Source organism: Ciconia boyciana, chromosome 4, assembly GCF_034638445.1.
Source record: "Ciconia boyciana chromosome 4, ASM3463844v1, whole genome shotgun sequence".
Taxonomy (NCBI): domain Eukaryota; kingdom Metazoa; phylum Chordata; class Aves; order Ciconiiformes; family Ciconiidae; genus Ciconia; species Ciconia boyciana.
In genome coordinates this window covers 78534248-78561944 of record NC_132937.1, presented here as the reverse complement: position 1 = coordinate 78561944, position 27697 = coordinate 78534248, and the positions used below count along the sequence as shown (strand labels likewise).

At 37.1% G+C, this 27697-nt stretch overlaps 2 protein-coding genes across 10 annotated transcripts in view; one reads left to right on the top strand and one right to left on the bottom strand.

Annotated features, from left to right (window-relative positions):
• FER (FER tyrosine kinase) overlaps window positions 1-27697 on the bottom strand; it is a 200385-nt gene that overhangs the window by 168839 nt on the left and 3849 nt on the right. For 8 of the 9 annotated variants that reach the window (XR_012042274.1, XR_012042277.1, XM_072860242.1 and 5 more), the window contains exons 2-5: window positions 17105-17211; window positions 11451-11709; window positions 7110-7283; window positions 3890-3989 (exon numbers count right to left, since the gene is read on the bottom strand). Coding sequence is in view for 7 of the 9 variants with exons in the window: in XM_072860242.1 (XP_072716343.1) it covers window positions 3890-3989; window positions 7110-7283; window positions 11451-11657 (481 nt within the window). In the remaining 2 variants the exon portion in view is untranslated. The remainder of the gene's footprint in view (window positions 1-3889; window positions 3990-7109; window positions 7284-11450; window positions 11710-17104; window positions 17212-27697) is intronic. The other variant, XM_072860243.1, reaches the window with a different exon arrangement.
• The window catches only part of LOC140651468 (uncharacterized), a 70736-nt gene continuing 63386 nt past the window's right edge, over window positions 20348-27697 (top strand). Inside the window, exons 1-2 of the mRNA XM_072860940.1 lie at window positions 20348-20402; window positions 26173-26183. Of these exons, the coding sequence (XP_072717041.1) occupies window positions 20348-20402; window positions 26173-26183 (66 nt within the window). The remainder of the gene's footprint in view (window positions 20403-26172; window positions 26184-27697) is intronic.

Here is a 27697-nt window from a genome sequence, read left to right as displayed (position 1 = left end):
AACTTAAGTGGAAGCAGTTACTGATACAATAAAATTAGATTCAAACTGTAATGACATATCACACTTGGTATCTACAACCGTTCTAACAGTTTCCATTTTGTGTTCTTTACCCATTATTTATGAAACTTTTTTAGAAGCTTTGTGACGACTTCTTTAGCCAAACAATGTCTTTATCATTTGGCATAAATTCTGTTTTGATGTGTTTTCCTGCAGCAGCAACATCAACATGCCACACTCTATTTACCTTGTTACTCAGCATCACTGATGTCAGCACAGCATTGTAGGCTCAGAGTTGTATACAATCTGTGAGTGTTATTTTGGACTGCTGTTGTAAGAAGTTTACACCATTTTTTCTCAATATCACACATCCAAAAGATTTCAGAGGGCTGTCCATTTCATTATGGAAAAACAATCTATTAAGTTTTTATCTTATGTTTTTCTCCAATGACCCCAGTGTGCCCTATGACCTGAACATGCCCTAATGCCCCAATTCTGCAAAGGAACATGCTGTGCATTCCCAGTCCCAGAACATACACCTTATTTTTTTTTTTTTTTTTTAAACAAAGCTTTCCATTCCAGAAGAGACTATTGGAATCAATCTGTCAATAGTCCCAGTTACTGAAGTATGTCTCATCAGAGACACTGGACTAGTTCAGCTTGCTGACTTTATCCCCTCTCAGCTTGCTGTCTCTCACCATACGTTAAAAAAACATAAGGATTAAGGACTGAAAAAAACCCAAAAAACTATCAACCAACTGAGTAACATCAACCCGACTGCCTGACACCTGGGGTCTCCATGCCCAAGAACAACCAATCAGGCTGCATTTGTGATTCCCGTGGTAAACACTGGTCCAGAAAAGAGCAGCAACACATGACTAAATGGGGTAAGGGCTAGAACAAGCAAGCTAAATCGGTCACTTCTGACTGAGACAACATACAGACACTGCTGACCACAACAGGGCAGTGCAACCCAGCCTAAGGACCAAGTGGCAGCCAAGGCTCATTGGTGCACCCTCTGCAACACAGCTTCCCTGATGCCCAAGCAGAAGCAGTGCTAGTGGACAATTCCCCAGAACAGCTCCTGAGCCAGCATCTCAGACACTTTTGTTTTTCTCCAGATCTGGAGAGCACAAAGCCTTCCATAATGAAGCTCCCGCATCCTTCAGAAAGCAGTTCCCTTTTCCTCACTACAAACCTACCCAAAAATTCCCACCAGCTGCCTTCCCATTGCCTAACACAAACAAAACCCATAACTAACCAGTAACATTATTCAGTGCTTAACCCTTATTACTCTTTCCGCTCTTTCCTCTGAGTGTTTTCAGCAAAAAGTGAAAACAGCTGTAACCCTGCATTAGGGTATCAGCATGTTGATTCAAAGTGACTGTCCTGTTAGCTGGTGGAAAGTATGACACACAGTAATTCAAGTTTACCTGAGAATACTTTGTGACTGCAGAAAAACATAAAAAACAACTACTACTGTAGAAGATCACTTTCCACAGTTGTAACTGCCAGGCTTTACCCTTTTCAGTTAATATCCTCTACTGGGTGTGTTTAGCCCAGAATTTAATATCATTTTTAACAACTCAACCAGAAAACAGGGAAACAATTATCTTCCCAAACTAGAGAACCACTTGTACCTCTTTCATTAGCAGCTCTAGTGAACTTACTCTCTCACTAGAAGATAGTTTTGCTATTCCAAAACAAAACCAAAAAAAGTTATTAAATTTCAAAATCACTACACTTGCAAAACAGAGAAATCTGTAAGTCGTTCCTTTGTGTGACTTGCTCTCTTTTCATGTTGACCATTTGTACAGGTACTGCACAAATTTACAGGTAATTCAGCATGCACAAGCCCAGGGGCAAAGACAAAGTAGTATGTCCTAAGGAGTAGTTATCCCCTTCAGCTCCAGAAAGGCAGGGCCAGGCACTATAGTGGAGACTTGGTTTGGCAGAGGAACAGAGTCTGTTGAGAACAGCATTTTACAGAAGTGGACCTGGACTGGTTCTTTTAAAACATTTCTTGCAGAAGCTGCTGTCCAAAGATTTTCATTTTTTTGTTTAACAATAACAAAACAGTTATGCCCTCCCACTGTTCTGGTCGGCACTGTTCCTTCACTTGTTTTCAATAATTCTTGAAATCCTGAAAAACTGAACCAGTTTGTATATTAACAAAAGTCATATTTTCTGATAGCACATAATTTGAATAAGCACTAGTTACTGAACTAAAGCCTGGAATAATGAAGCATTATAATTTTAAGACTTCCCTAACTTGTTCACTTTACAAACCAGTTTGACAACTTGAGGGCTCAGAAACTCTGTGAAAATACCGTGGCTTAAAAAAAATGCAAACAGCTCAGCTGACCTGCAGTTGATATACAACCATAGTAGTTCACCAACTACGCAAATATTTGTAAACAAGAACATGGCCTGGGGTGTGACAGGGAAGAAGCAATTCTGCAATTTTTGGGAGAAAAACCTGCAACATTTTTTTGGAGGTCAGTGTTTGTTAAAACAGATTTACACTAAGATGTTAGGGAAAGTGAAATTAAGTACGAATTGTACTAAACGGAAGCCTGAAAGAGAAGGTCAAGGAAAGACACTTATTTCTCCCATGGTTTAAAACCAGCTTGTGTTTGCTGTCTATCTAGAGAAACGTTATTTCAGTTAATCAGAACCACGTCAAAACATCACAGCTGCTGACAGTGAAAACACTCTTTGATTTCAATGGGAAAGTCTGGTGCTTCAGGAATGGAGAATTATCAGAGCTATAACAGGAAGATGGGATAAAAAGAACATACTAAGATCACAACAGCCTATTATATTTTCAGTGTTACATACTATATGTTCCCATGTTAAGTAGTTACTTGGGGATAAATCAAGTCACCAATTTTATGTTATATGCAGAAAACAGCTAGGGAACTGGATGAAATGAATAACTGAGTAAGTATTTACATTTTTAAGTGAATACGAACATCAATAGAAGAAAAAAAAAGCTGAAGCTAAACAGTGCTAAGTATAACTTCTCTTACCCTAAGCTGCTTTGTCATTATATTATTGGCTACCACTCCAAATTTTAGACAAATTTGGAAAGAAACAATCTTTTTCTCAGCACTGATAGGTACTATATTGCACTGTGAATTATAGTACAACAGAACCAAGGACAATAACTGTCATTTTAGGCAGTCATACAAAAACTTAGAGATGGATCTTGGCATTGTATGTACATACTGCCATCTAATTAATTTTCTCCAAAGAAAGAAAAAAAACCTTAGAAAGCCACATAAGAACAATTATTAACAAGATATTTCAATACATCACAGAAAAAAGGCCCTCCTTCATCTAATCATTAGCACAATTCAACAGGAATCAAAATCCATGCAGTTTGGACACATCATTCCCCAAAAATCTTTAAAATATCTCAATGTGCAAATGAATTCTTTTCCTCTTTTGCTTAAGGTTGACAAAGGTCAGATCCATTATACTAACTGTCAAGAACTGATGCTGATGCCACTGCAGCAACCATAATAAGTCACAGGATGCAAGCAGGCTGCAACTACAACTTAGATGAGAAGGAGTTGCAACTCACTTACCACTATTCATTTGAGCAATTTTACATTTCAAATACACCCACTAAAGGAATAATAGAAGAACTTAAAAGGATTACCATTAATGTTAAAGGAAGGGCTATCCTTTATTTTATGATTTTTGAAAAGAGTACCACCAAGTACACATGATGACAATTAGTCTGTCTTACTTAAGATACAAAATGAGCTTTTAAATTGTAATCAAGTTGCCCAAATAAAAACATTACCCTGTTTCACTGTAAGAGTTTTAGCAGGTTTGAAAAAGGCACTAATAAATAGACAAAATTAACACAAGTCAGTCATACCTTTAGCCACAGCTTCCTTATACTTTTCTTTGGCAGAATTTACTTCTTTTATTAGTTGTCTATAGCTAGATTTTAGTTTTTCTAGTTCTGTCTTTGTGACCTTTAAGAAAACAGAAATATAAAAAGTATTATAAATACTTATCCTTAATGTATAAAAAACCTCATAGCATTAGTGAAAGAGAATTAACAGGATTTATTTTCCAAAATAAGGATGTTACCACTTTCTATTGTCTTGAGATAATCCTAATAGGATATTACACAGTGTAACAAAATCAAAATCAATAATGGCATGAAATAAGAGGCCTGAAACAGAGATCCCCATCCACATCAGTGTAATGAAAAATATGCTTAGGAAATCCAGCTTATCATAAACACTACTCCATTTCAATGACAAGGAAAAAAAAGCACCAAAAAGATGCTTAATAAATCACACTAGATGAAAAAGTTTATACATAGGAAGGAAATCCTTTAGCATCTTAAAAAAAAAAGCAAGATAGAAGAATTTTTAGATATTACAGTTCATGCAAATGGCTTAGAAACAGCAATTGTGCGTGAATCAGTCTCTCTGTTGTAAGACTTAAATCCCTAAAAAGGAAACGAAACGAAACCAAAAAAAAAAAAAAAACCAACCCAAACCAAACCCCAAACAAAACTACAGTCGAACACGGCACTGAAGAATCTTTCTGTAGTGGAAGCAGCTCCACTGAACATGACATTTTTTGTCAAAAAATTAAAATAAAGTTGTCTCTTCTATCCCCAAATTTCATTCACTGTGTGACAAAATTAGTGCACTGTTCAGAAATAATCATTAATCATGAACTTGCAAACAAAAGCTAATAACAAACCAGCCACTACAATATCAAAAAGGTGGCATATATAGTAAAGAAAAGTAAAAACTCTGACAAAAAGAAAAATACACTCACAATGGGAAATTGTGGAAGAGGGACTTAATTTAATGGAAGTGCTCCGCTCACTGAACATGTAGAAAAGGAAGTCTGTTCTACAGAAAAACTGTTCCTCTTGCAGCTGGCATGAAGAAGGCCGGAGTTCACAGTTCTCCCTTTTCTCATGAGGCAAGGCCCAGATACCACTACTTTCACCCTCAAGAACAACATCTGGAAACTTAATGGAATTCCTCAGAGAGTCAACATGGTGCTATCTACAGTTTCTATTTCTGGGTCAACTATGCAAAGATTTTATTTAAAGGCAGGAACTTTTCTCCACATCAATCCCATATTCTCATATTTCTACATACTGTAAATTATACTCACAACTCTTGTTATTATAGACTAATAGAGGTGATACAGGAAAAATAACTTCATGACAAACTTGTATTATGAAGACACCACAAGAAATAGAGATAAAGATGAAATTAGGAAGTAGTGAACATAATTAAGACATAAATAACAATAACAGCTTCTCTTACAGAAACCTGGAAAATAAAAGGTAGGTCACTAGTATTAAGAAACCTGTGTAATAATTGCAAAGTATATTTTACTGATTCTTAAACTATGTTGGTCCAACAGAAAAAACAAAATCAAGAGCATCTCTGTCCCCAAATAAGACTTAAGGAACTAAGATGGACAAGGATTATCTTAAACCCAGTTTTTATATCAAAAAGTCTTGCCCACCTAACTCGCATAGTACTCTATTTTTTTCCCTCAAATTTCAGGAGGAAAGAAAAAATATCCAGTATCTTAATGGGAATTGGAATAAATCTACAAGACACAAGTTTTACTACATTTGTGTAAAAGACATGGTATTTCACCATCCTTAAGAATTTTATCAGAAAGATTCCTCATTGCAGAGGTGTCTAGAATAAGAAAGGATGATACATATGCATTTCACCTAAAGGAAAATACATTTTTTTGACAACGTATCCTAAAGATATGCACAGACACTGATCTTAACAAGGTTTGTATAATGTCCTGGGAAATAATAAGTATTTCGCTTCTGTGTGTAACAAAAGCAGAAATAATACCCCAGAACATGAGAAGTATTTTGAATTTCTGGGAACCAGTAAGTGCTCCAGTGACACAAAACCTTTGAACAAACAATGTCAGCTAACAATGAAAGAACATATCATATCTAATCAGAATGCTATTCAAATGCTTCTTAGGAAAATCAGGAAGGGGAAAAAAAAAAAACCAACAATGCAAGCTTATTCATCAGGATGCAAAATATTTGCATTGCCGTGCAGCCCATAATTAATTAAAATCAATATGGGTTGTAATTAATCATTTGGGGAGTGCTCAATATGCACTATATTTTTCTGAAAAGCCTTATTTTAAAAGACACTTTTATTAGAGATTTTATTAGAGTTAACTTATTAACAGAAAAAAACATGTTTTGCACAGTCTCTTTTAAAAGTATACCTGAATTTCCACCAGTCTTGTTTTACCTAGCCTCTCCTTCTTACGTTTCTTTCTTTCTTTTTCCATTTCTCCTACTCTTTATATATTTAACCTCTATTATTTCCAACATATGCTACCAGTTTTTCCTCTTCTTCTATCCTGACTATTTTCAGATGCACCAATCCATAAGTGGCTGTGAGTGAATATTTGGCTTGGAAATTTTATCAGATAAGACAGCCTACTGACCATGCATCAAAAAGGATGTGCTCCCCACAGTCAATACCGGGGGAAGATGCCAAGATCCTAGCATATTATGGAAGCAGTCCTATTAGAACCAACATATTTAACTTAATATATGCGTAGTACTAGTTTAAAGTTATTCTCCTCACTGGCCCAAGAATCTTTACTCATCGGTCCCTGACATTTGTACTGTACTACTCAGATGTTACATTTTAATTACACTACTCGAAATCTCAAATTCTTTGCTGGAAGAAAGAAGAAACAGTGCTTTTCCTTCTCTCAGTAGACCTTTCAGACTATCAATCTGATTTTTGACATTTGCAGAGATGCAGTAGAGAAGTATCACAGAGAATCATCCTCTACTGGAACAAGAGCATTTCCAGTGCTATCTGTCCATAGAATCCATATAGAAGAAAGCTTTCCATCTCTGCCTTGTCAGCTAGCAGGGGAGAGAAAATGTGGAGGAAATAACTAAAATATAAACTAAGCATTCTACATATCACAAATCACTACTCTTACCACAGCACAAACAAAACCAGAGGAACTAAAAAAATCCACTCTCAATACATTACTTTTTAAACATACAAAACAGTAATAAATTTATAAAGCACAGTTGAATAAAATACCTTGTACATCTCTGCTTCAATTTGTTGATGAACACCTACGTAACTCTTCTTAACTTGCTGCTTATCTTTGATCATCATTGTAAGCCTATGCAAAGGCCCAGAATTAAGATCCTCTGCATGTGTCTTCATTATTTTGCTCAGCTGTTCTGTTTGCTGTACCACAAGCAACCAAGACTATAAAAAAAAAAAGTCAGAACAGAAATGCACTTACTTATTCTGGCTTACAAATAACCAAACAATGAACATGAACTGTAGAAAAAGATGCATCACTCTTTAAAACAATTCAGTAAAAAGACAATTTTCAACTTACCCAAATGCACTTGAGATGTTCTAAAATAACGTTCTTCCTGCTACAGCAAAATCACACTTCGAACTTACTCATAGAATCATAAAAAAGCACCAGAGACAAAAATACAATATTGTGTGGTCACCCTTCAGCACTGTCGTAGTACTTCTGAACACCAATGAAAGCTTTACAGCCTTTTTTTGGAATACATCCCCGACACTCCTGACAAGCATGTTCCCATGTCCTTTGTTCTCCTTTTTCCCAGCCGCGGTTACTCTGTTCAAGCTGACTTCTCTGCCCTTGCCTAAATACCTCACAGTAATATGCATTTGAGTTGTTACTGTTTAAGAGGATACCATTCATCAGCTGCTTCACATAACTGACAGCATCAGAGTCAGACCACCAGCATCAACGCATAAGGTGCTAACAGGGTAAGAGACACAAGCAGTTACTTGTCTGTCATAGTAACCCAACATCTTTCTGTACCCTTACTTTAATAAATTCCTTGACCATTCTGTCAGTCAGTTTTCAGGACAGCTTAATATGCTGTGTGCAGCTTTGAATTTTGATTAAGAACTGTAAGGTGAACAGAGAGACTTCCAATGCACCTCAGATACGAACACAAAGTTCAGTTCAAATAAAAGCATTTGTTACCCTAAAGATGCCTGTCACACTTTGTTGACAGGAACAGTATTAGATTCCTTAGAGATAACTCCCTGACACTGAATGCTATGCTATAGCTAAAATTTCAGAATGGCTACATGCCATACAATTATCAGGTTTTGAAGGCAGCTAGTATGCTAGTTTTACTAGCATTTATCTTACTCTCACTAAAGACAGAAATCCACCTTAGATCATCAAAACTTAGAAAATTAATTTGTTTGGTAGCTTTGGGGTTTCCTTACATCTCATATATAAACATATATACATAATATTTCCATCTCTACATGACAATGCTACAACGCAAAGTGGATTCTAAAGAAGGAAACAAAAGACAGTTAATTCCTGTACATATTAAAACATCTTTAACATTTTCTTTAGCTCGTAAACATCCTACAGACTGGCACAGAGCTATCTCAGACTGCTTCAAGTGTGGTGTTGTAAAACGTCATGGCCAAAGCTTCCCGGCTATGGCTGAAAACTGTTTCACCTCTCCATTACAGAACACTTTCCAAATGACATCAGAAGCCATACTGCAAAGCTGCATAGGATAAAAACATCATTAAACATCTGTCTGAGAGGAGTGGGTCTTGTGGTTACAGAATAGTTCATAGGAGTGCTCTCAGAAGTGAAAATGTAGTCAAAGGTCTCCATTTTCTTTAAGACTGATTTATGACTGATGAGACAAGTACTGTTTCAATCAACCCTGACAATCACAGCAAAAGCATTTTTCAACAGGATGAGTACTCTAAAGAAATACTTAACTTACAATTCACCAAATGACCCTGAATAAGTCAGAAACATAACGAAAACTTCCCTTTCCATTTAAAAAAATAATTTGCTCATTTTCCTGTTCTTTACATCCCTCTTTCCATACTGAGAAAACACTGGTTAAACAGGATTTCTGTGTTTTGTATGATTATGTTTTATTATTTTAAAATAGGAAAAGCTAAAGTGAAAAGCTACACTTGAGGAAAGGCTTCAAAAATTTAGATCTATATGGGACAGAAAAGCAGCTGCGCTGGGACAGCAGAAAAGGCAAAGCATTTAGTTTCACAGGAAATAACCACAATCCAGCAAAAGCAATAAAATACAATATTGTTTGGATTAACAGTATTTTTTAGACATACACGCACACAAAAGAGCTGTTGGGAAGTACTTAAAAGTACTGCTTTTCTAGCATTAGCAGTTGCTGCCACTATGCCTTCCAGCAAGTTTGCTGCCTCTGCATGAAAAAAACATAGGAGAGATTTTCCCAAACACCACCTCTCTCAAAGTGCTCACTTGTGCTGTACACTTAAAAAAAAGAAAAAAAAAAAAACCAAACCAAACACCAAAACCCATAAAAGATTAGACAGCTTGGTGTTTGGTTTTGATGCCACATAATACCAAAAATTTAATATACTGGTATTTTAAATCTTAGGAGATGTAAGATACTAGATTTATGTCCCATAATATTTGGGTCATACTTTGATTCTGTAAAATGTCAGGAAGAGAGAAAAAGTACCATGAAATAGTAAAGTAAATTAGAATGAAGTGAGTAAAGTAATCAATAATTCAGACATTTTAACTGCCAAAACCAATAAGATAATGTGTCACTACACAACTTTAAAATCCTAGGTGACAGTGAAATTTCAAGGCAAGCCCATACGAAAGATCTGCCGGTAGCACACGAACATTTTTGCTGTTATATAAAGATGTTATATAAAGATCAGGGATGGTGTTTGAGAGAAAAATGGCACCTACTTAAGAGGGAAAAAAAAAAAAAAGAGAAAAAAGGAACAAAAATAATCCTGAAAGAACAACTTGAGGGCCTATGTCCAAAATAAGGTTTCAAAATGTGACGCACGTGCCTCTCTTCAACCCAAAAAGAACATGGCTTAAGTCAGATCTTCAGCTTTTTATAATATATTTGCTCACAGGAAGTGCCCATGTCACTAACATGAACCATCCTAGATTGAGCTAGCTACGTGAAGGTTAAGGGTTGCCTATACCTTGTAATGCCAATGCTCCTTTACTGTTCTAGCCCTAATCCATTCTGTTTCATCACCTAAAAGAACTGCAAGACAGTTTAGCTAGCACATAAGAGCAATTCCAGTGGGGCAGCACTAGCAAGAATTATTAGTTGTATCACCAATAATTCTATACAGAACTTTGGGATCCAACAGTAGAAAGCTTGAAGCTTACCTGATTTCTGCTAATCTTAGGCTAATGACAATGCTTTAATGTTGTTTATCAAAATCATCACAACTTAAACAGCAAAATCTATAACAAACTGTGTATAAGAAACATAATTGGGTGAAAAGCATTTCAAATACGCCACCAAAACACACAGATGAAAAAAAAAGGCAGTATGTTAATTTACAAGACAAGAATTATTGTGGGGAGGGAAGCAACAACAGAATTTGTTACAGATAAACACTGTGTAGTGCTACTTTTGGGGCAGCTGAAGCAGGCTAGCTATAGCAGCTCAGCTTTCAAGTCACACACACTGCCACTTTAATCCAGTATAAATCTAGCAGTCACGTTCCTAATGCCATAGCTAGTATTCAAGCAGCCACCCCACAAGCCCACTACATAAAAACTGCTTTGCCTAAAACTTAACTTGACCCAAAAAGGGTGTTTTCCTGCAGAGAGGAGATCAGGATTCATGCCAGACTGAAGGGACTGTGTAATCACTGCTAACAGCAGAAGGGCCAAGAATTGAATAAGCCATTAAAACACAATAGTTTTCTCTAGTCAGGAAGGAATCCAAGTCAGGAGTGAAGCTTACGAACAGGTGAAATAGGGTAGTTTGCTTCATCAGTACATTTACTGGACTTGCTCTAAATCTGAAAATTAATAATTTGGGGGAAGGACAGTCTTACCTTCATAAAAAGTCAACACAGTTATGTTAAATTGGATACAAAATAACTTCACAATTATGAGAAACATCCTGAATTAATGTTTTGTTTTTACAACAGACACTGCAGTGTGAATAACAGCTGGAATGTTAGGCTTTGCCTCAGTTTCCTGGCATTTTTCTATTTCTGTCACAAATTCTATATAACATAAAAAATAGTTCCTATTTAACTGTCTTAAAAAAAAAGCTTACCATAGCATACTCTATTTTCAAAACAGCAAACAAAATAGCAGGCTTAACCCAGGAACTTAAAATACTGAATTTCAGAATTCAGGATTGATTCTAGTTCAGTTATTATTTTCAAAGCAAGACTGGAGCTCAACTTCTCTGTATTCCACTGACGAACTAAAAGGAGCCCATTTTAAATACTTTGCCAACATTAACTCTCAAGAAGCTGAATGAACAGGAATCCAACTCAAACTAAAACAAACAAAAATAAATCCAGCACTGTTACTTCCAAGGATATTCCAAATTCAAAATACTTCAGTCTTACCTTGGACACATTGCTGATATAATCCAATTGACAAGTGCTCTCTTTATCTACTTGATTACAAAGATTCTGTAAAGTGGAGGCATACTCCTTATCACTTTTTACTCTCATTACCATAAATTTCTTCACCGTTTCCAGCAGGCGTAGTTCCCAGTCTTGCAGTTTTAATAAAGCATCATGAGAATACTTCAGGTCACCTCCAAACCCCATTTTTTAAGGCACTATATACCGCACAGGGGCAAATATAGGCTCTTCACCACATCTGAAAGCAGAACAAGATTCATGAGACATGTATTGTAAGAAAAACTTCTAGTGTGATAAAGGGCAACTATTAATGTCTAAATAATAGACAATAAATAATAGACATTAAATAATAGCCTGAAATAACTTAACGATAAGACTAACCACATACATAGCACCTCCTCAAAATAAACCAAAAAGAGGGTCAGAGCACTATTTTGAACACCCATCTATGACCGGAAGAGATCTCAGGCCCAGAACTGTCCAGTTTCCATTTGTAAAATGTACCTCCCTAACTTAAAGTGGAGTTATGAGGCAGCACATAAAAGCATCTAAGGCAGGTAGTAAAGACCAATCCACATATTTAATCAAATAAGTCCTGCTGACAGTATCTCCAGACAAGAATGGCCAACTAACTGTTCCACTCCTGGTGACCCGAAACATTTGTTTCTGGTGTTTACTGTCCTAGGAGCACAGAAAAATCCAAATAAAACATCAGTTCTCAGGCACTGCATCTGTGGGAAATGGGTAACTAGTTAGAAGCTAGTTTGCTCCTAAACACTGTGTTAGCAGGCCATTAAACTTGCAGATTCAACCTCCCAAAAATCAGAAAATATCCCAAACCAGGTTCCCCATGCAACCGTCCATTGCTCCCCTGGGACATACATTAGGGTAGAGTCCTTAACTTCACACGGTTTTCCCTTAAGGCAGTCCAGTCTTACTGTACCAAATGGACAACATTTGATAAACAGATAAGAAACGTTGCCTTATGAAATCCTATAACACAACTGCAGGTCAAAGATACCTGTTTGAGCTAGCTCTAAAACACCTACATCTGATACTGACAAACATGCAGCCACATCATGGAAGATATGAACCCACACATACGAGTAATTTCCACAGACTTGCATAGGTTTTGTAATGCAGGCTGAACCCTCTTTCCTGTGTATACACGAAAAAACTGTTCCTATATAATTAGCTTCAAACTAGGTCAGATAAACTTTCATGAACTGCAATTATAGCTCTAGACTGCAGTACAGACACAGCCTGTGTACTGCTTATTCACTAATTCCTGCACTGCAGCCAAGTCTTAGCTCTTTTGAACACAGTAGTACCAAGTTCTTCATAGGCTTTGAATTGCCACTTAAAGTAGCGGAGTGTTTTACAAACATTAACAGATTTATCTTCCTAACAGCCCATTGGACAAAGCAGGACTAATAATCTTATTTTACACCAAGAACTGAGACGCATAAACTAACGTCAACATTGTACCAGCTAATACTGGTATGTACAAGGCTTTCAGAGTGCCTAGCATTTTTAGCATATTTAGTATCCGGAAAAAAAAGATGTTATTGGCTTCAGTTACCACACAAAATTTCAGAAGATTTTGCAAATCAGAGCCGAGAGTGATCTCCAGGGTAGCCTGACTCCCAGGACCATTACTCTCTTCCTGCAGTTCCCTGCCTCCATTAGCTCTTCCAGTAAGTTACGGAAATAAGCCTCATCCACTACGTGTTTATTCTCAGAACATAAACCACGCTATGTAATGAAAGAAACAGAGATCCTATAAAGAAAATAAGAATAGTGCCATGTTACTATGTATCTACACAATAGATACAAGTCAATGTTGTTACAAGTGAACATACAACAATGTATGTTAACATGTAACAAATGTATGAGTAACCTTAAATCTATAGCAAGCTTTCATATGCTCTTTAATTTGAAGCTTTATATTTTAGTCAGAATCCTTGCTGATGGCTAGGAGCTCAGTCATAAAAAGCAACAGTAAATAATTCACGCTGGTTGTATTTATAAAGGATGGGCTATGTCATTATTAGCTGTATTAATGACAACATTTTCACAGTTAAAATTTAAGAACAGTCTTGAAAAACCCCTAATATTTTAGTAAGACGAGCGAAAGAAAAAATCTTAAAGCACTTACTTACTAACATGACTGGAGCTGCACTTGTGATTTTTCGACACCCTTTAGACCTATATGCACTTTTGTGACCAAGCTCATTTTTCTCCTAGCACATTTTAGCGCATTACCTAAATATCCTAGCATATTAGCTATGAGAAAAGATAGTATCTTTATTTTCTTACATCCCAGACTCAGAAGAGATGGGAACTGAATCTCAGGATGAAGTCTGGCCTTGTGCTTTGAGTGAAGTGCTGGCTTGGTTGCTTTTACTCTAACCTCTGTCTTTTACTGAGAGGCAGGAAGGCAAGGGAGGGACGAGATATTCTCAGCATACGGTATTTCAGTCTGCTTCTACTGACTCACTGTGGAGCTATAAGATTACAAAAATCAATAGAACAGATGATCCAACAACATCTCACTTCAGCCTGCTAAGCCTCCCTTCACTAAGTAGTAATCAGGTTTTTTCCAATTACACTATTAGATGCCTGGGTACACAGACAAAAATTGTACACATACTGGACTCTGCTCTTTGTTTGAAATTATTCCATTCACCATGACAGAAGCAGCACAGCAAAACTTGTTTTGCAAAAGTGATTCGTTTTGCAAAAAGTCTGATTCGGTAAGACTAACAAGCATAAAACCTCAGAGCTGATGCTTCCCAACTGGGTAAGCCAGCCTCCATACGCCTTCCTTGTAAATTAAGAAAATGTTCAATCAAGACATTCAGCAAAACTCAAATGCTCCAATATTGTGGAGGCAAAGAAGTGATGAACAAGTATCCAAGACCTAAGCCACTTAACTGTCAATAAGCTAAAACCCAACACTTTTCATTAAAACCACTTTTAATTTTTCAACACCTTTAACACTTTTACACAAGTGAAAACGCTACAGGTCCCACAGTCACTTACTTGAAGTCAAAACTGTAAGAATTACCAAACACGTAAATAGATGTGTTCTATGCAATCTGTATTTCAAATAGTCTTAAAAACCACAAGCACATTTCAAAAGCCCAATGTTCAAAGAGACAGTATCTGGGACCAATACAGACAGGCATTTCCAAGTTTGCTATCTCCCTGCTTAGTGTGCACAGATGAGTTGACAGCTGCCCTACAGGGTCAGACCAACAGAACAGAGTATTTCAGTTGGAAGGGACCTACAACGATCATCTGGGCACAATGATACATTTAGATCAGCACTCTGTCTCCAACCATAGCACCAGGAGATGCTGATTAACGACAGCAAACAAGCTGGGCTGCTATTTGTGGTGTGAGCCTCCTTGTGCTTCCTCATGTTCACAGCTACTGGATTACAGAAAAAATACCAATAGTCCCGTTTCTTGGCTTTACCATACAACATTACAATGTTCACAGTGAACATGTAAGACAAAGACAGATTCCCACCCAGATTTTGTAGCCACATACTGGCAAAACTGAGTAGTGCAACAAAATCCGAACCCAGTAAAGATTTACTGTGGAACCAGCAGGAGATATGGGGAGTTTGAGACACAACCATACTTTCTACTCCAATGTTGAAAAGATGAAAATATAGTGTGAACGATATTCGGGGAGGGGAATCTTTCTCAAAAAAACATGGGAGACTATTTTATCTTAAAGGAAAAAAACAGAGATGGCATCATGTTTTAAAGTAGATAGATGGCGAACTGATGACAATGAACACATGATATGCTAGATTCATACAGAAAAAAAACCTTCAGGAATTGCTTACTCTTACTGTGAAGAGATCTCTCCTACTTCTGGCAGGTACCCATGAGGTTTCTCTCTTTTTCCACACATGAACAATGCTTGCATAATTTGACACACCAGTGAAGTCTCAAACTGAATTCTAGCATGTTTTGTAGAAGTAATAAAATCCCAGTGGCATCAAATAGGACAAATGAGTTTCAGCTAGTTTATTTTTTAATTTTGAAATGTAAGATAGATATATATATGTAAGTTACTATAAAAATAACTGGATATGCAAATTTGACAATCAATATTTGGTAAGCTTTAACAGTTAAAATATGTCTCAGAGCCAATTCCAAGAAAGTAAGACTTACTTTCTTTTTAGAGTGACTCTCAAAATAACAAACTAATCACTGACAGGAAGTAAACACTCAATGTACGTTTAATAATACACTGTTAATGAGCAACCAGACCTTGAACAGTTCTAAATTTAAGCATAGTTACTGAAGACAGTTTGTGACTTGTCTCATCACCACCACAGCGGTGCAGTCAGATTTCAAATGAAGCAATGTTAAATTTTGTCGGTGTGACAGTGAGAAACTTCAATGACAGTCACATAATCCTTCAATACTGTAACCCTCCCCTCAGCAAATAAAGCCAATATTCCAGCATTAGTAGTCTTCCTGGATTCCAGCAACAACTCTGAAGAAAGTAGTTTTCATAGCCAAACTACATTTAATTTAAAGATTGCAATCTGTCCCCGACACAAGAGTGGCCATACCATGTCAGATCAAAGGTCCTGTGTGTCTGACCGAAATGACCGAAATCAAACGAGGAGGGAAGAACAGAGCACATACATAGCAATACCTTTCCAGGATGCTCTCCTACTTTTATAACAACTGGTGTCTTCTGTTCTATATTGCCAGAAGATATACATCAAAGACTGTGATTGGTAATCTTAAAACAATGATGGTTCCACACGTATCAGTTGGAACTTGTGGTTTCATAATATCAGTGACAAGGTAGGCAACTGATAAACCACAAACCAGAAGCACACCTGGCCCCCAGTTAAATTCAGAACAGAAAAGCACAGCACACATCTGGCCCCTCCAGAAGGACGAATACGGAGTGGGTCCATTTCGGCATGCAGAGAGCATCACACTCACTCTTGATCTGCTATCAACTCCCTTGCTCCTAAATCTGCATGAGCTCCAAATCACTTAGCATGGCTTATATTTTGCAGACCCCTTCTAGAAACTCCAAAAATACTGCAAAATCAGAAAAGGAAGAGGACTTGGATTCAGGAGACAAATCCTCAAATTCAAGGCTTCTGTACTGATTTAAAAGCAATTTTATAACAGGTGATCAATTTGTTAGGCAGTCCATCTCAATTTCTGAATGTTAGATTTACAGTAGTTACATTCCATTAAAACAATGAAATAAATCATTCTTAGCCCTCCATCCTCACGTTAAATAAAAATTAAACTGTTAAACAATTGACATTTCTGTTAGTGTAGGATCTACTCCTGGAATGTACAAGATGATGAAACATAAAACACATGCTTTACCTACCATTTGTTTACACTAACCACATACTCAGAATATTATCTACATATGTATTTGATGCAAAATGTATGGAACATGAACTAGCAGAATTAATGCTTCCATAGAGCTATTGCCATCAGTAAACATCCAAAGTGGTAATCTAAAGCTAACTTGGTTGTTTCAAAACTGGTCTGAAATATTAGTCCACTCAAGGAAAAATAGGCAGCTTATTTTCAGGAAGGCTTTTCTGCAAAACGTAGCTCACATACCTTAAAAAATTTTCCTCAAGAAATGATCCTTAGTACACTTCTCTTTATGCCAGCAGCAATTTCTCCTGATTTTCACTTTTTAAATATACTTTTATTTTCTGGGGACTCTGTGAAAGAAAAACAGATCAAACTTTTTATTATTATTATTTCAGCATTTTAAAATACATTGCAAAACATAAACTTAGGTAAGTTGCCTTTTCAGATTATTACCAGAAGACAGATTTTTTTTTTAAAAAGAGACAGAGTTCAAGAAAACCAAAAGAGCAGACTTCTCAAATGACTGCAAGTAGTAGTATGCTATGACTTCATACACACAATTTTGAGGGAAGATACAATTTTGTGTCTACACATGTAACGTAAGGGGTTTTTTTAAGTTCTTGGAATTTCTTATGACACAGTGTCATAGCTGGAAAATTAGATCATTTCATTTATTTCTGAACTTTGCCCTTGATCAAACAAAAGGGAAGCCTATTAATAAGGAAAACGAAAGCATGGAAGACCAAAATTCGTTATATGAAAGACAAACTTAGTAGAGGTATTTTCACTAGACTGTAAGAAAACAAGTGGCAACGTGAGAAAAGGACCAATCAAGACACAGAAATTTCTTACATGGCTCTAATTACTCCAGTATCTAGAATAGTAAGAGCTCAGAAAGTTAAGACGAGTGCAGCACTAAAATTTCAAGCTGTAACCCTGGACTGCAATCTAGGCGAAGCAAACTGCAACACAAGGCTGGATCTTTGAGGTTTTATATTAAGAAAAATGTATATAAAATGCAAAAAATAATAAGAAACAGGGTTTGCATATAGCTTACAGGTGCAAGGTATACTGTATAAGCTAAATCTGGACCAATGTTAAGTGTTCACTCAAAATCTCATACCAGAATGTCTCATCTGAAGTTAAATCTTTAGATGAGACATTCAATATTGGTTTAGCAATGCCCTTGTAAGAAAAGACACATTAAGCAAAACTGAAATACAGACACAGTGTGTAAGGGTAAGGAAAAGAGAACTATTTTGCAGATGTCCATTATTTAAAACAAGGCACTAATCATGGACACATTTATACAATCGTACAAAGAGATAGTTTTAGTTCATATACAAGCAGACACTATTTAGTATTCCTTTCTGGTTACTTAGTGACATTCTAGAAACAAAGTGCTGCCTAATATAAATACAAAACTTCTATTCTCCATGACCAAAAATAGAAAAGACTGTAAGTGATGCTTATGTTCAGTCACTGCAAAGAAACAGCAGCTATGCAACCAGATACGAAAGGAGAAAAAAAATGCAGCAGGCTAGAAGCATTACAAAATTCACCACATTTTTAATAACAGATACAAAAATACTTATTGCAAAGTTGCAAATCCCAAGAAAAAGTCTTCACCAGCAAAAAATTACAAGCAAGAGAAAAACATTGTAGTAAATTTGTCTCCAGTCCTCCCATCACAAATACAAACCAGTTGGAAACACCAGAATATAACCAGACAGGAACACTATTTTTAACCCCTTTTCTGGTTCAAATGGGACTCATGCTATCACCAGCACCTGGGCACATTCACATTTCAAGCAGATGTTAAGGAACTGCACATGGTAAAATGAACATCTTCTGAAAATTCCGTTTATTAGGTGAAACAATAGATTGTAGCCACTTAAACACAGACACGCTGTCTCTTCTGTTCTCTCCACAGACAAACACAGACAAAAAGCACACCTTTTTTTTTAAAGAACTACTCTATCACATATGTTAGAATGGAGAATTTTGTTTGTCAATATAAAAATAAAATGCTAACTCCACTTTTCTTCAGAATTCCAATTACTACTGACTTTTTATCTATGTGCACATTTTCATCTGCATACAGGTCATTAGCAGAATTTAAAACTGGTAATACAAGTCCAATAGTGGTCTAACCAATAGGCATGTACTAGCTAGTACACAGAAGTATAATAAAAGCTTGCCAGTGAACTACATAGCCATCTGTAAGAGAGCAATAAACTGTTACAAAATTCCTGTTGCTACTTCTGAGCTCAAACATAGTAGAATCTGATAGTTACAGACAACTTGCTACCTCACTGCAATAAACCACTAGATAATGAAGATATAAAACAAAGAATTAAAAGAAGATAAGCATAGAGCAGAAAACCTAGATGATCTGTTGTTTTCTGAAATTACTGTGTGACAGTCACAGCCAATCCCACACCAGATCCTCTTTAGACTGAGGATAGATGAGGCATTCTCTCAAGATGAAGCATCAGAGGAGCATTTAAAAATATCAAATTAATATAAGAATTCACCAGAGCCAGATACTATTCAGCTGAAGTGTTAAAGCACCAAATATGAAATTGCTGAACTACTAATTCTGCAATAACTTAGGCTTAAGGTGACCTAAGTAAAGAGGAACAGAGAGTGGAAAATATATGAAATTTTTTCAGAGCTTGACAAGGCAATCAGGAGAAGCACAACAAAGACAGTCTGACTTCCATACTGGGCAAGGTGCCTAAACCATACTGAAGCATTTGTAGACTGGAATAATAGGGAGAAAAAAATTATGCAGCTTTTGTAGAGGGAAGACATGCTTTGTAACTTGAAGAGCTCTTTGAAGGAATCAAGGATCCTGTGGATAAAGGTGTTGGAAGTGGTAGTGAACAAAAGACTTCTAAAAAGTTTCTGGTGATGTCTCTCATAGGAAGATGTTACAGAAGTGAAGACCTTGCAGGGTAAGATTTAAGATACAAAGATTCACAGGGGAGTCAAAAGCCCCACCAGAATCTGTGCCAGGACTTGGGCTGCTGTTCAGAACAGTCACCTACATATCTGTCATTTCACATATCATCTGTGCTTAAATTTGCAAATTATACAAAATTATCATGAGCAATCAAAACTGACACATCATTAAAAAATTTGCAGAAGCACCCCAGGATACTGAGCAACAAGCATACAAAACAGTAGACAAAGTCACCTGTAAGTAAATGCAGCGTAACTCACTGGGATACAGAACTCTAGGTTACTTAATGTCACTATCAGAAAAAGGTCTGGTAGTCTCTGAACATACATCTTCAAGAACATTGAAGTGGTCAGGTTAGGAACCATCCAGAATATCAGACTTCTTTTTAATGAAGGGAAGAGAGAACATAACATATTCTTACGCTGCTGATACATTCATGGTATTCCTATACCTTCAATTTATTTTATCTCATGAAGAACAAAAAGCACCAAAAAAGTATAGGTGATATTGATCAGAGTATGGAGCAGTTTCTGCACAAAGAAAGTAAAGAGAATTTTTTAGCTCACAAAACAGGTAAGTATGATGGTGTGTAAAATCAAAGTACAAAAAAAAATAATCATGATAGCACAAAGTGACATGGTATGTCAGATGCCTGAAGTGTTTCCCAGAAGAACATGGGAACATCAAATGAAAGTTTTAAAAGTTGCTCTTAAGTACTTCTTTGCCTAGTAAATAATTAAATGAGAGAATTCAATGCCTAAAGACATTTGTGAGACCAAGAAACAAACAGGTTCAAAAATTATTATAAAAATCCATGAACAAAACCAGATCTGTTGAACAGCAGAACTTCCATCTCAAGATGTCTCTAAACTGCAAAAGCAGGACAGGAACTATTATTCTAGATTTGTGCCAGCAGCCCCTTCTTCTCTGACAGTAGCAAGTACTGAGCTAGACAGAATTCACTTGATTGCATACAAACATCCTCACACAATGCACTCTCACTCTCTTACCCCTGCAGCTGTATGAAGACCACAGTTTTCTCCAGCAGCTCTTGCAGCTGTGATCTTATTAAAAAATACATGCAAATAAGAAGCAACGAGCTCCCTCAAAGAATAGGATTTACATTTGTCAGTAGTACAAAAAAAAAACCAAACCCAAACAAAAATTAAACCAGATAAAAGCCCAGAAACCAACTCTCAGACCCTCTGCCTAGAATTACAAGACACACTTCCTTTTTTGGTTATACAAAGTTTTCATTTACCTGTTGGAATTCTTTTCACGCATGCAAATGGTAGTAATAAACATGACAGAAGTAAGTCACTAACAATCATGTAGGTGTAAGGCTTATAATCTAAAGACACCATGTAATTCTTTCCCCTTCCACCAAAACACCACATATACTTACCTATGGCAGAAAGATTTTTGTCAAGACTTGGTCTTCTCAGGCTATCTTATTTAGTATTCCCCTGCCCTTAGCATGAGGAAAAAGTTTCTCAATGACCACATCTCACCTTCCCCACCCTGTGCCTGAGGAATGCAGAGGAGAGACAAGCCACCTCTTTGCAACTGGAATATCCTATTTTTTGACTAATTCTAATTCTTTCAATCTTTCATTCTAAATCATTTTCTTAACCACTGCTGTCCTCTGAACACTCTCCAATTGGTCCTCATCGCATTTAAGAGTTCAGAACCTAAAACAGCAGGGTACTGTAGGACCTACCAACTTTGAGAAGAGCAGAGAGATTAACTTCAAATTACTTTTGAGCTCCTGCCCAAGTGCTTTAACCTCTTCCCAACAGCATCATACTGTGTCCTTCTTAGTTTGTGATTCAAAAATTCCAGGTCCTTTTCCACAGAACTGCACCATACCCTGTTTCTTCCCCCATCACATACCCATGCAGTCCAGCCTACAGACAGTATGTTGCTTTCATACTCACTGACACCCTGCTTTGTTCCAGATGATGTCTCCCATTTGCCAAGACTATTCTAAATAGTAATCTCATTTTCCACCACAACTGCAGTTGTTCCCAGCTCCCCATGGCCCGAAAACTTCCTCAGCATGCCCTTTATTTTATCATCTCAGGCCTCCTGTAAAAAATGTGCAACAGGAAGAGCTGTCATTTGGTAGTGAACCATGTGGTAAGTGCTCTTTAGGCGCAGTTACTCAACCAGTTTTGCTTCCATCCTGTAGAAGTTTCTGCCTCACAGTCACAGGTAAATAGCAAGGCAGATGCTGGAGGCTGAATCTCACCAGGCAGAAGAGTACAAGAAGGTAAAGGCCGCTACAGGTTAGCAAGAGCAGAGCTAGGCTGGCTGCCTCAAGTCACACTCTGCTACCGTGCCTCAGGACTCAGTGTTGTGCTCTTGTTAACTCTGAAAAAGGCAGTGCCGCACACAAAGTAACAGACACACACACCCCTTGCTTTCAAAGGGTAAACGCACCTAGTTTCTTGTTACCTTCCACGTGCTTACAAGTAAAGAAAGCCTTCCTTCCTGTTATTTCTCCAGGAATTAAACTTTCTTTAAATTAAGTTCCAGGCTGTAAGGAAAGCCAAAGAAAAGCATGGCCTCAATAGAGAGTAGCTGACCAACAAATTTTCACTGAACTCTCAATTCTGCAGTGTTGCAACATTTATCTCCACACTAGATCTTAACAGAAAAACAGATTGAGCAGGATGAGGCTAACAAAAATTATTCTCATGTGGCAGGCACTGCACTCCAGTATCTCAAATCCTGTTAAAAGTTCTACTGGCTAAAGGACAGGACTGTTCTAGAATTACAAAGAAACATACAATGCTAAAATGTCCAAAAGTTGGCCAAAATTGAAAAAAACTAAATCAGTGACTCAGGCTTGTTTTAAAGTGTATATTATATAGCGTATTGACGAAATTTCTGAACAAACAAAAGCAACAAAAGACAACTGACATATTGCATTTTCAAGAGATTTCTTGTCTCCGATGAATAGTGAAGATGGAAACAACTGCCAGGAAAAGTAGCACCAAGAGTCAACACTGAAATTAATAAGTAGCTGTAGTAACCTTGTTGACTAATGAGTTAGTCTATGCACAGTTAACTTACTACTTTGCTGATTTCTTTCATTCAATTAGATGCCAACTTCTCCAGTTTGAAGGTAGGAAGCAGTCTTCCTTATTTGGAAAAAAACCCAAACCTCTCAAGGTAACATTTCATATCTTTATATCTATCTCCCTTGAGATAAATACATGGCAAGTCAGAATGAGCACACACACAAATCCAAGCACAAATCCCGAGGCTGCCTACTGAAGTATCTCTTCAGGGAAGACAAGAGGAGGAAAGAATACTGACACAGTACTGAGGGTTTCTCATCACAAAACACCACTTAACACTCCTCCTTGGGAAGCTTTCAGGTCCCAAAACTCTTCTAGCTGCTGCCATTGTATGTTTCAACTTAGAAATCCAGAATACTGCTAGGAGCTTCTTCCAGAAGCACTGTATTACCTCTTGAGATTTAAGGACAGCCCTAGAAAAACAGAAATCCACAGGATGTGAAGTACTTTTAAAAATCTAGAGGTAGTTTAATTTCTTCCTATGGCCCAACATCAGCCAGAATTTCTCACTGCAGCCAAAACAATTAGATTAAAAATTTGCCATTAGTCTGTAATATATGACAATACTAGTCCCCTCAGGAGAAACATCTAGTTCCAAGTATTTATCACTCTTTGAAAAGAAATTCAAAGAGCAATCAGGATGTTGCTACTTCTTTCCTCCTTCATTAAACTAATAACATCCTTCTGGTTCATTAAACCTTCTACTTAGTTAACTCACTGTTCATTCAGTCTTCTTGAGGTCACTTATCTCCCTATCTCCTTCTCATTGTACCACATTCAATGTAGTTCAGTTACATAGTATCCTGTACAGAAAATCAGCCCCTGAGGAACACAACTCCATGAGGAAGAAAGTCCTGTCCCTTCCCAACAGCTGATATTCCAGACTGTTACACTGCAGGAAATATAACATACCGTGTGGTTCAGTGAAAGGTGTTGCCTCAAGTCTTTGCTGTTCCTGAGCTGAATGACTTTTCCTTCACATGCTCCATATCCTAAAAGATACTCACTGTAATAACTCTCTCTGTTAAATGGGATACAGTTACCCTCACTACAAATGTAGAGTAACCAGAAAGAGATGACTGAACTATGCACTTGCACCTTCTTAAACACCTGAAGTGCATAACAAATTTTAATACATACATTTTACAAATATATACCAGGGCTAACTTTTCAAGATACATGAAGAAACCTACCCTAACTTTTTAGATCCAGTCAGTTTTGTTTGAGTATCAACAGCCTTCCCGGTTATAAAGAACACTCCTTCTGAAGGGTATTATTCTCATTTGAAAATGTATAAATGGATCAAGCTTTAATTAATGGATGTTATAACAAACAGTTAAAAGTTGTGGATGTTTAACCTCCCAGGTCTCTGGAAAAATAGTACTGAAGTGCACATGAGCAAAAAAATGTATGTTTGGACTCTTTACATGGAAATTTATTTGCATATATAAGATTCAGCATAACTGATCTTTACTGCAACAGATTATTTTTTTTTATCCCCAGTCTTTCATTCTGCATATCAAAAGTATTCTTTCCAGAAATGATACCAAGCAGCTAACTTTTCATTTATGAGGCCAATGTTCTTCAGGACATAGCACCATTCATGGATATTCTTCAGAAAAAAAAAAAAAATTAGGGATGATAACAACATTTGTATTGTAGGCAAGAGTTATTTCGGTCTCTCAGAATTCTTGCTTTACTGTACTCTGAGACAGTTGAAGGGAATTTGACTGACTGCATCTGTAAACCTGAAATCCCAACTTAATCTGAGAAAAAGTCTGTAGAGGGACACAAACCATCCTATTGTAATAGTCAAAAGTTAACAATCATCTGTTTAATCACTGCTTTGGAAATGGCAGCTCCCACCCACTGAAACCAGACTACCCACATCCACACTGCAAATCGCTATATCTCCACTAGTCTGGTTGGGGGACTTTGGTGATGAAATACTACAGCACAAGAGATCATCGTGTCACAGCCCAACACAATGATATTTTAGCAGCATGATATGCAGGGTATGCACTGCATACTTTGTGGAAATATGAAGCCTTAGGTTCGAGGACACAAGGCATAGAGGGATAGGATATCTCCAGAAGACTGTTCTGTATAGGACACAAATCTGCTGCAGTGTGCATCCATATTGGGGCTGGAGCAGAGCCTGCAGAAAACAATGCCATCAGCTGTGGACAGGTTTCCTTTCAGAGGGTACCAGCTGGCTAGAGAAAAGCAGAGTTAGAAAGCATGCAGCATGGAAAACTAAGAGGCCGTGGAGGAAGACAAGGATTGAATCAAACTGAGATTTTGACCTCAATAAGGATGTGTGTAATTACCTCCTCATATAAAAAGAATCATTTAGATAAATTAGATCATCTAGATGCCAATCAAATTTGTTAAAATAGTAGCTTCAGATTTACTTAACACATTCACTGATGAGAGATTTCCCACTCCAATTTCAACATTCACCTAATCCAAAAGGCAGAACTGGGTATTAAAAGGCCTTTCTCTATCTTTGTTACAAACCTTTAACTCTTTACAATCCTTTGCTTTTTCAGCTGTGCAATTCAACTGCTAACATTTTTCTGTATTTGGCAAATCAGGCAATTCCTTCTATCTGGTGACCTTCAGTTATCACATCTGCTGAATTGGTAAACCACCATATTACGGAAATTATGGAAAAGCTATTCTCCTTGTGAGAAAACACACCATTCACAGCATCAACATACAACAAATATAGTCATACCAACAATAAATATGTGTTTTCCTGATTCCATGCTTTATAACTTTTACTCAGTAAAAAGATGCTCCAAAGTTCGATGATTTTCCTTAAAATTGTCTACAAAAGCAATTCTCGCAACATTTTGCTGAAGGGATAGCACAGTTGTTTTAAAATACCATTATTTACAGTGTATAAGCTGTCACATTTTTAAAACTTAGCCACTTTACTTGACTGCACCTCTTATCTGGAATTCCTGAAACTTACTTGGGATACAAATACTGTGGGGTACTATTTTACATTCATGAACATTTCAAAGCAGAAGCCACAACTAGGAAGTCAGATGCTATCTGAAAGAAACCCAAAACATTAAAGAAAGCTTTTGCATAATTCACTAAAGCTGTATTTTAACAGACACAGTAGCAGTAGACTACACTAAACAGATTTTAACAAACTTACACAATTTAATAGCAGATAGGACAAGCTTTAGGCATTCAAAGATGAAGAAGCTTTATCCTAAGACCCTACTCTTATCTGTTTATAGGTTCACCAAGGGTGAGTTTTGTGATTTACTAGCCCAATGGCTAACAACCTCCACCAGATGAGCTATTATTAATATGTTATTTGTCTGAGCATTACCGCACCAAATATTCAATAAAATTATTCCTGCCTTTATTAAATAACCATTAAATCTATGCCCTTTCCCACCCCAGACTGTTTTGTACTGCGAACAACAACTGTGCTGGTTTTGGCTAGGATAGAGTTAATTTTCTTCATAGTAGCTAGTATGGGGCTGTGTTTTGGATTTGTGCTGAAAACAGTGTTGATAACACAGGGATGTTTTAGTTGTTGCTAAGTAATGCTTACACTAAATCAAGGACTTTTCAGCTTCCCATGCTCTGCCAGGTGCACAAGAAGTTGGGGGGGACACAGCTGGGACAGCTGATCAAAGGGCTATTCCATACCACATGACATCATGCTCAGTATATAAAGCTGGAGGAAGAAGGAAAGGGGGGGACATTCAGAGTGATGGTGTTTGTCTTCCCAAGTAACTCTTACGTGTGATGGAGCCCTGCTTTCCTGGATATGGCTGAACAGCTGCCTGCCAATGGGAAGTAGGGAATTAATTCCTTGCTTTGCTTTGCTTGCGTGCATGGCTTTTGCTTTCCCTATTAAACTGTCTTTATCTCAGCCCACAAGTTCTCTCACTTTTACCCTTCCGATTCTCTCCCCCATCCCACCAGGGGGGAGTGAGCGAGCGGCTGTGTGGGGCTCAGTTGCTGACTGGGGTTAAACCATGACACAACTTATTAGTGCCATTCTCAGTTCAAACAGCAAACATTATAAATGTGATGATAAACCATGTAAGTTACAATACGCTGTCAATGTATGGAATAAGATTTTCTAATTTTTCTAAAGCAAAAAGTTAGGCATAAACAGAGCTGGAGAAAAGCAGCAAAGCTGACAAATCAAGTACTGAAATTAAGAGACTCACAAATTGAGGATGAAAACTTAAATGCCACCCTCTTTGGAATATGCATTATGTGATCATGTAATTACTTCCACAGTGCTTTTCTCCATAAATGCCTGACTCATTTATTACAGAGGATGGAGTGCTCTGGGGATGATTCAGCATTCTGTCGGAGGGGCTCATCTTCATGACTCTACCATGCTCATTGCTGTAATTGTATGTCTCCCAGTTTCTAAACAGGCAATTTCAGGGAACACAGTGCTAATGATTAATACACTTTAGCACTATTGTGGATTCTATTTCTGCTTCTGGCAAAGAATGCTTACATAATACGCAACAATTCACAAACTTTTCACAGGTTTCCCCTACTTAAGAGGTAATTGATTTTTCATTAGGTCTTAATTATGGTAATTTATTTTGATGCTTAAGCTTAATTTCTTAATGTCTCAGCTCCTCATGTTAAAATAAATTGCTTCCAAAACCATAATATGAAAAAACTGTTGTAAGACTCTAAGATCAAATGATGTTTATTACAAGAGAGCTTGCGAAAGGACTGTCTTCAGACCAAGATTTGAATACCATACAGAAAAATGCCTAA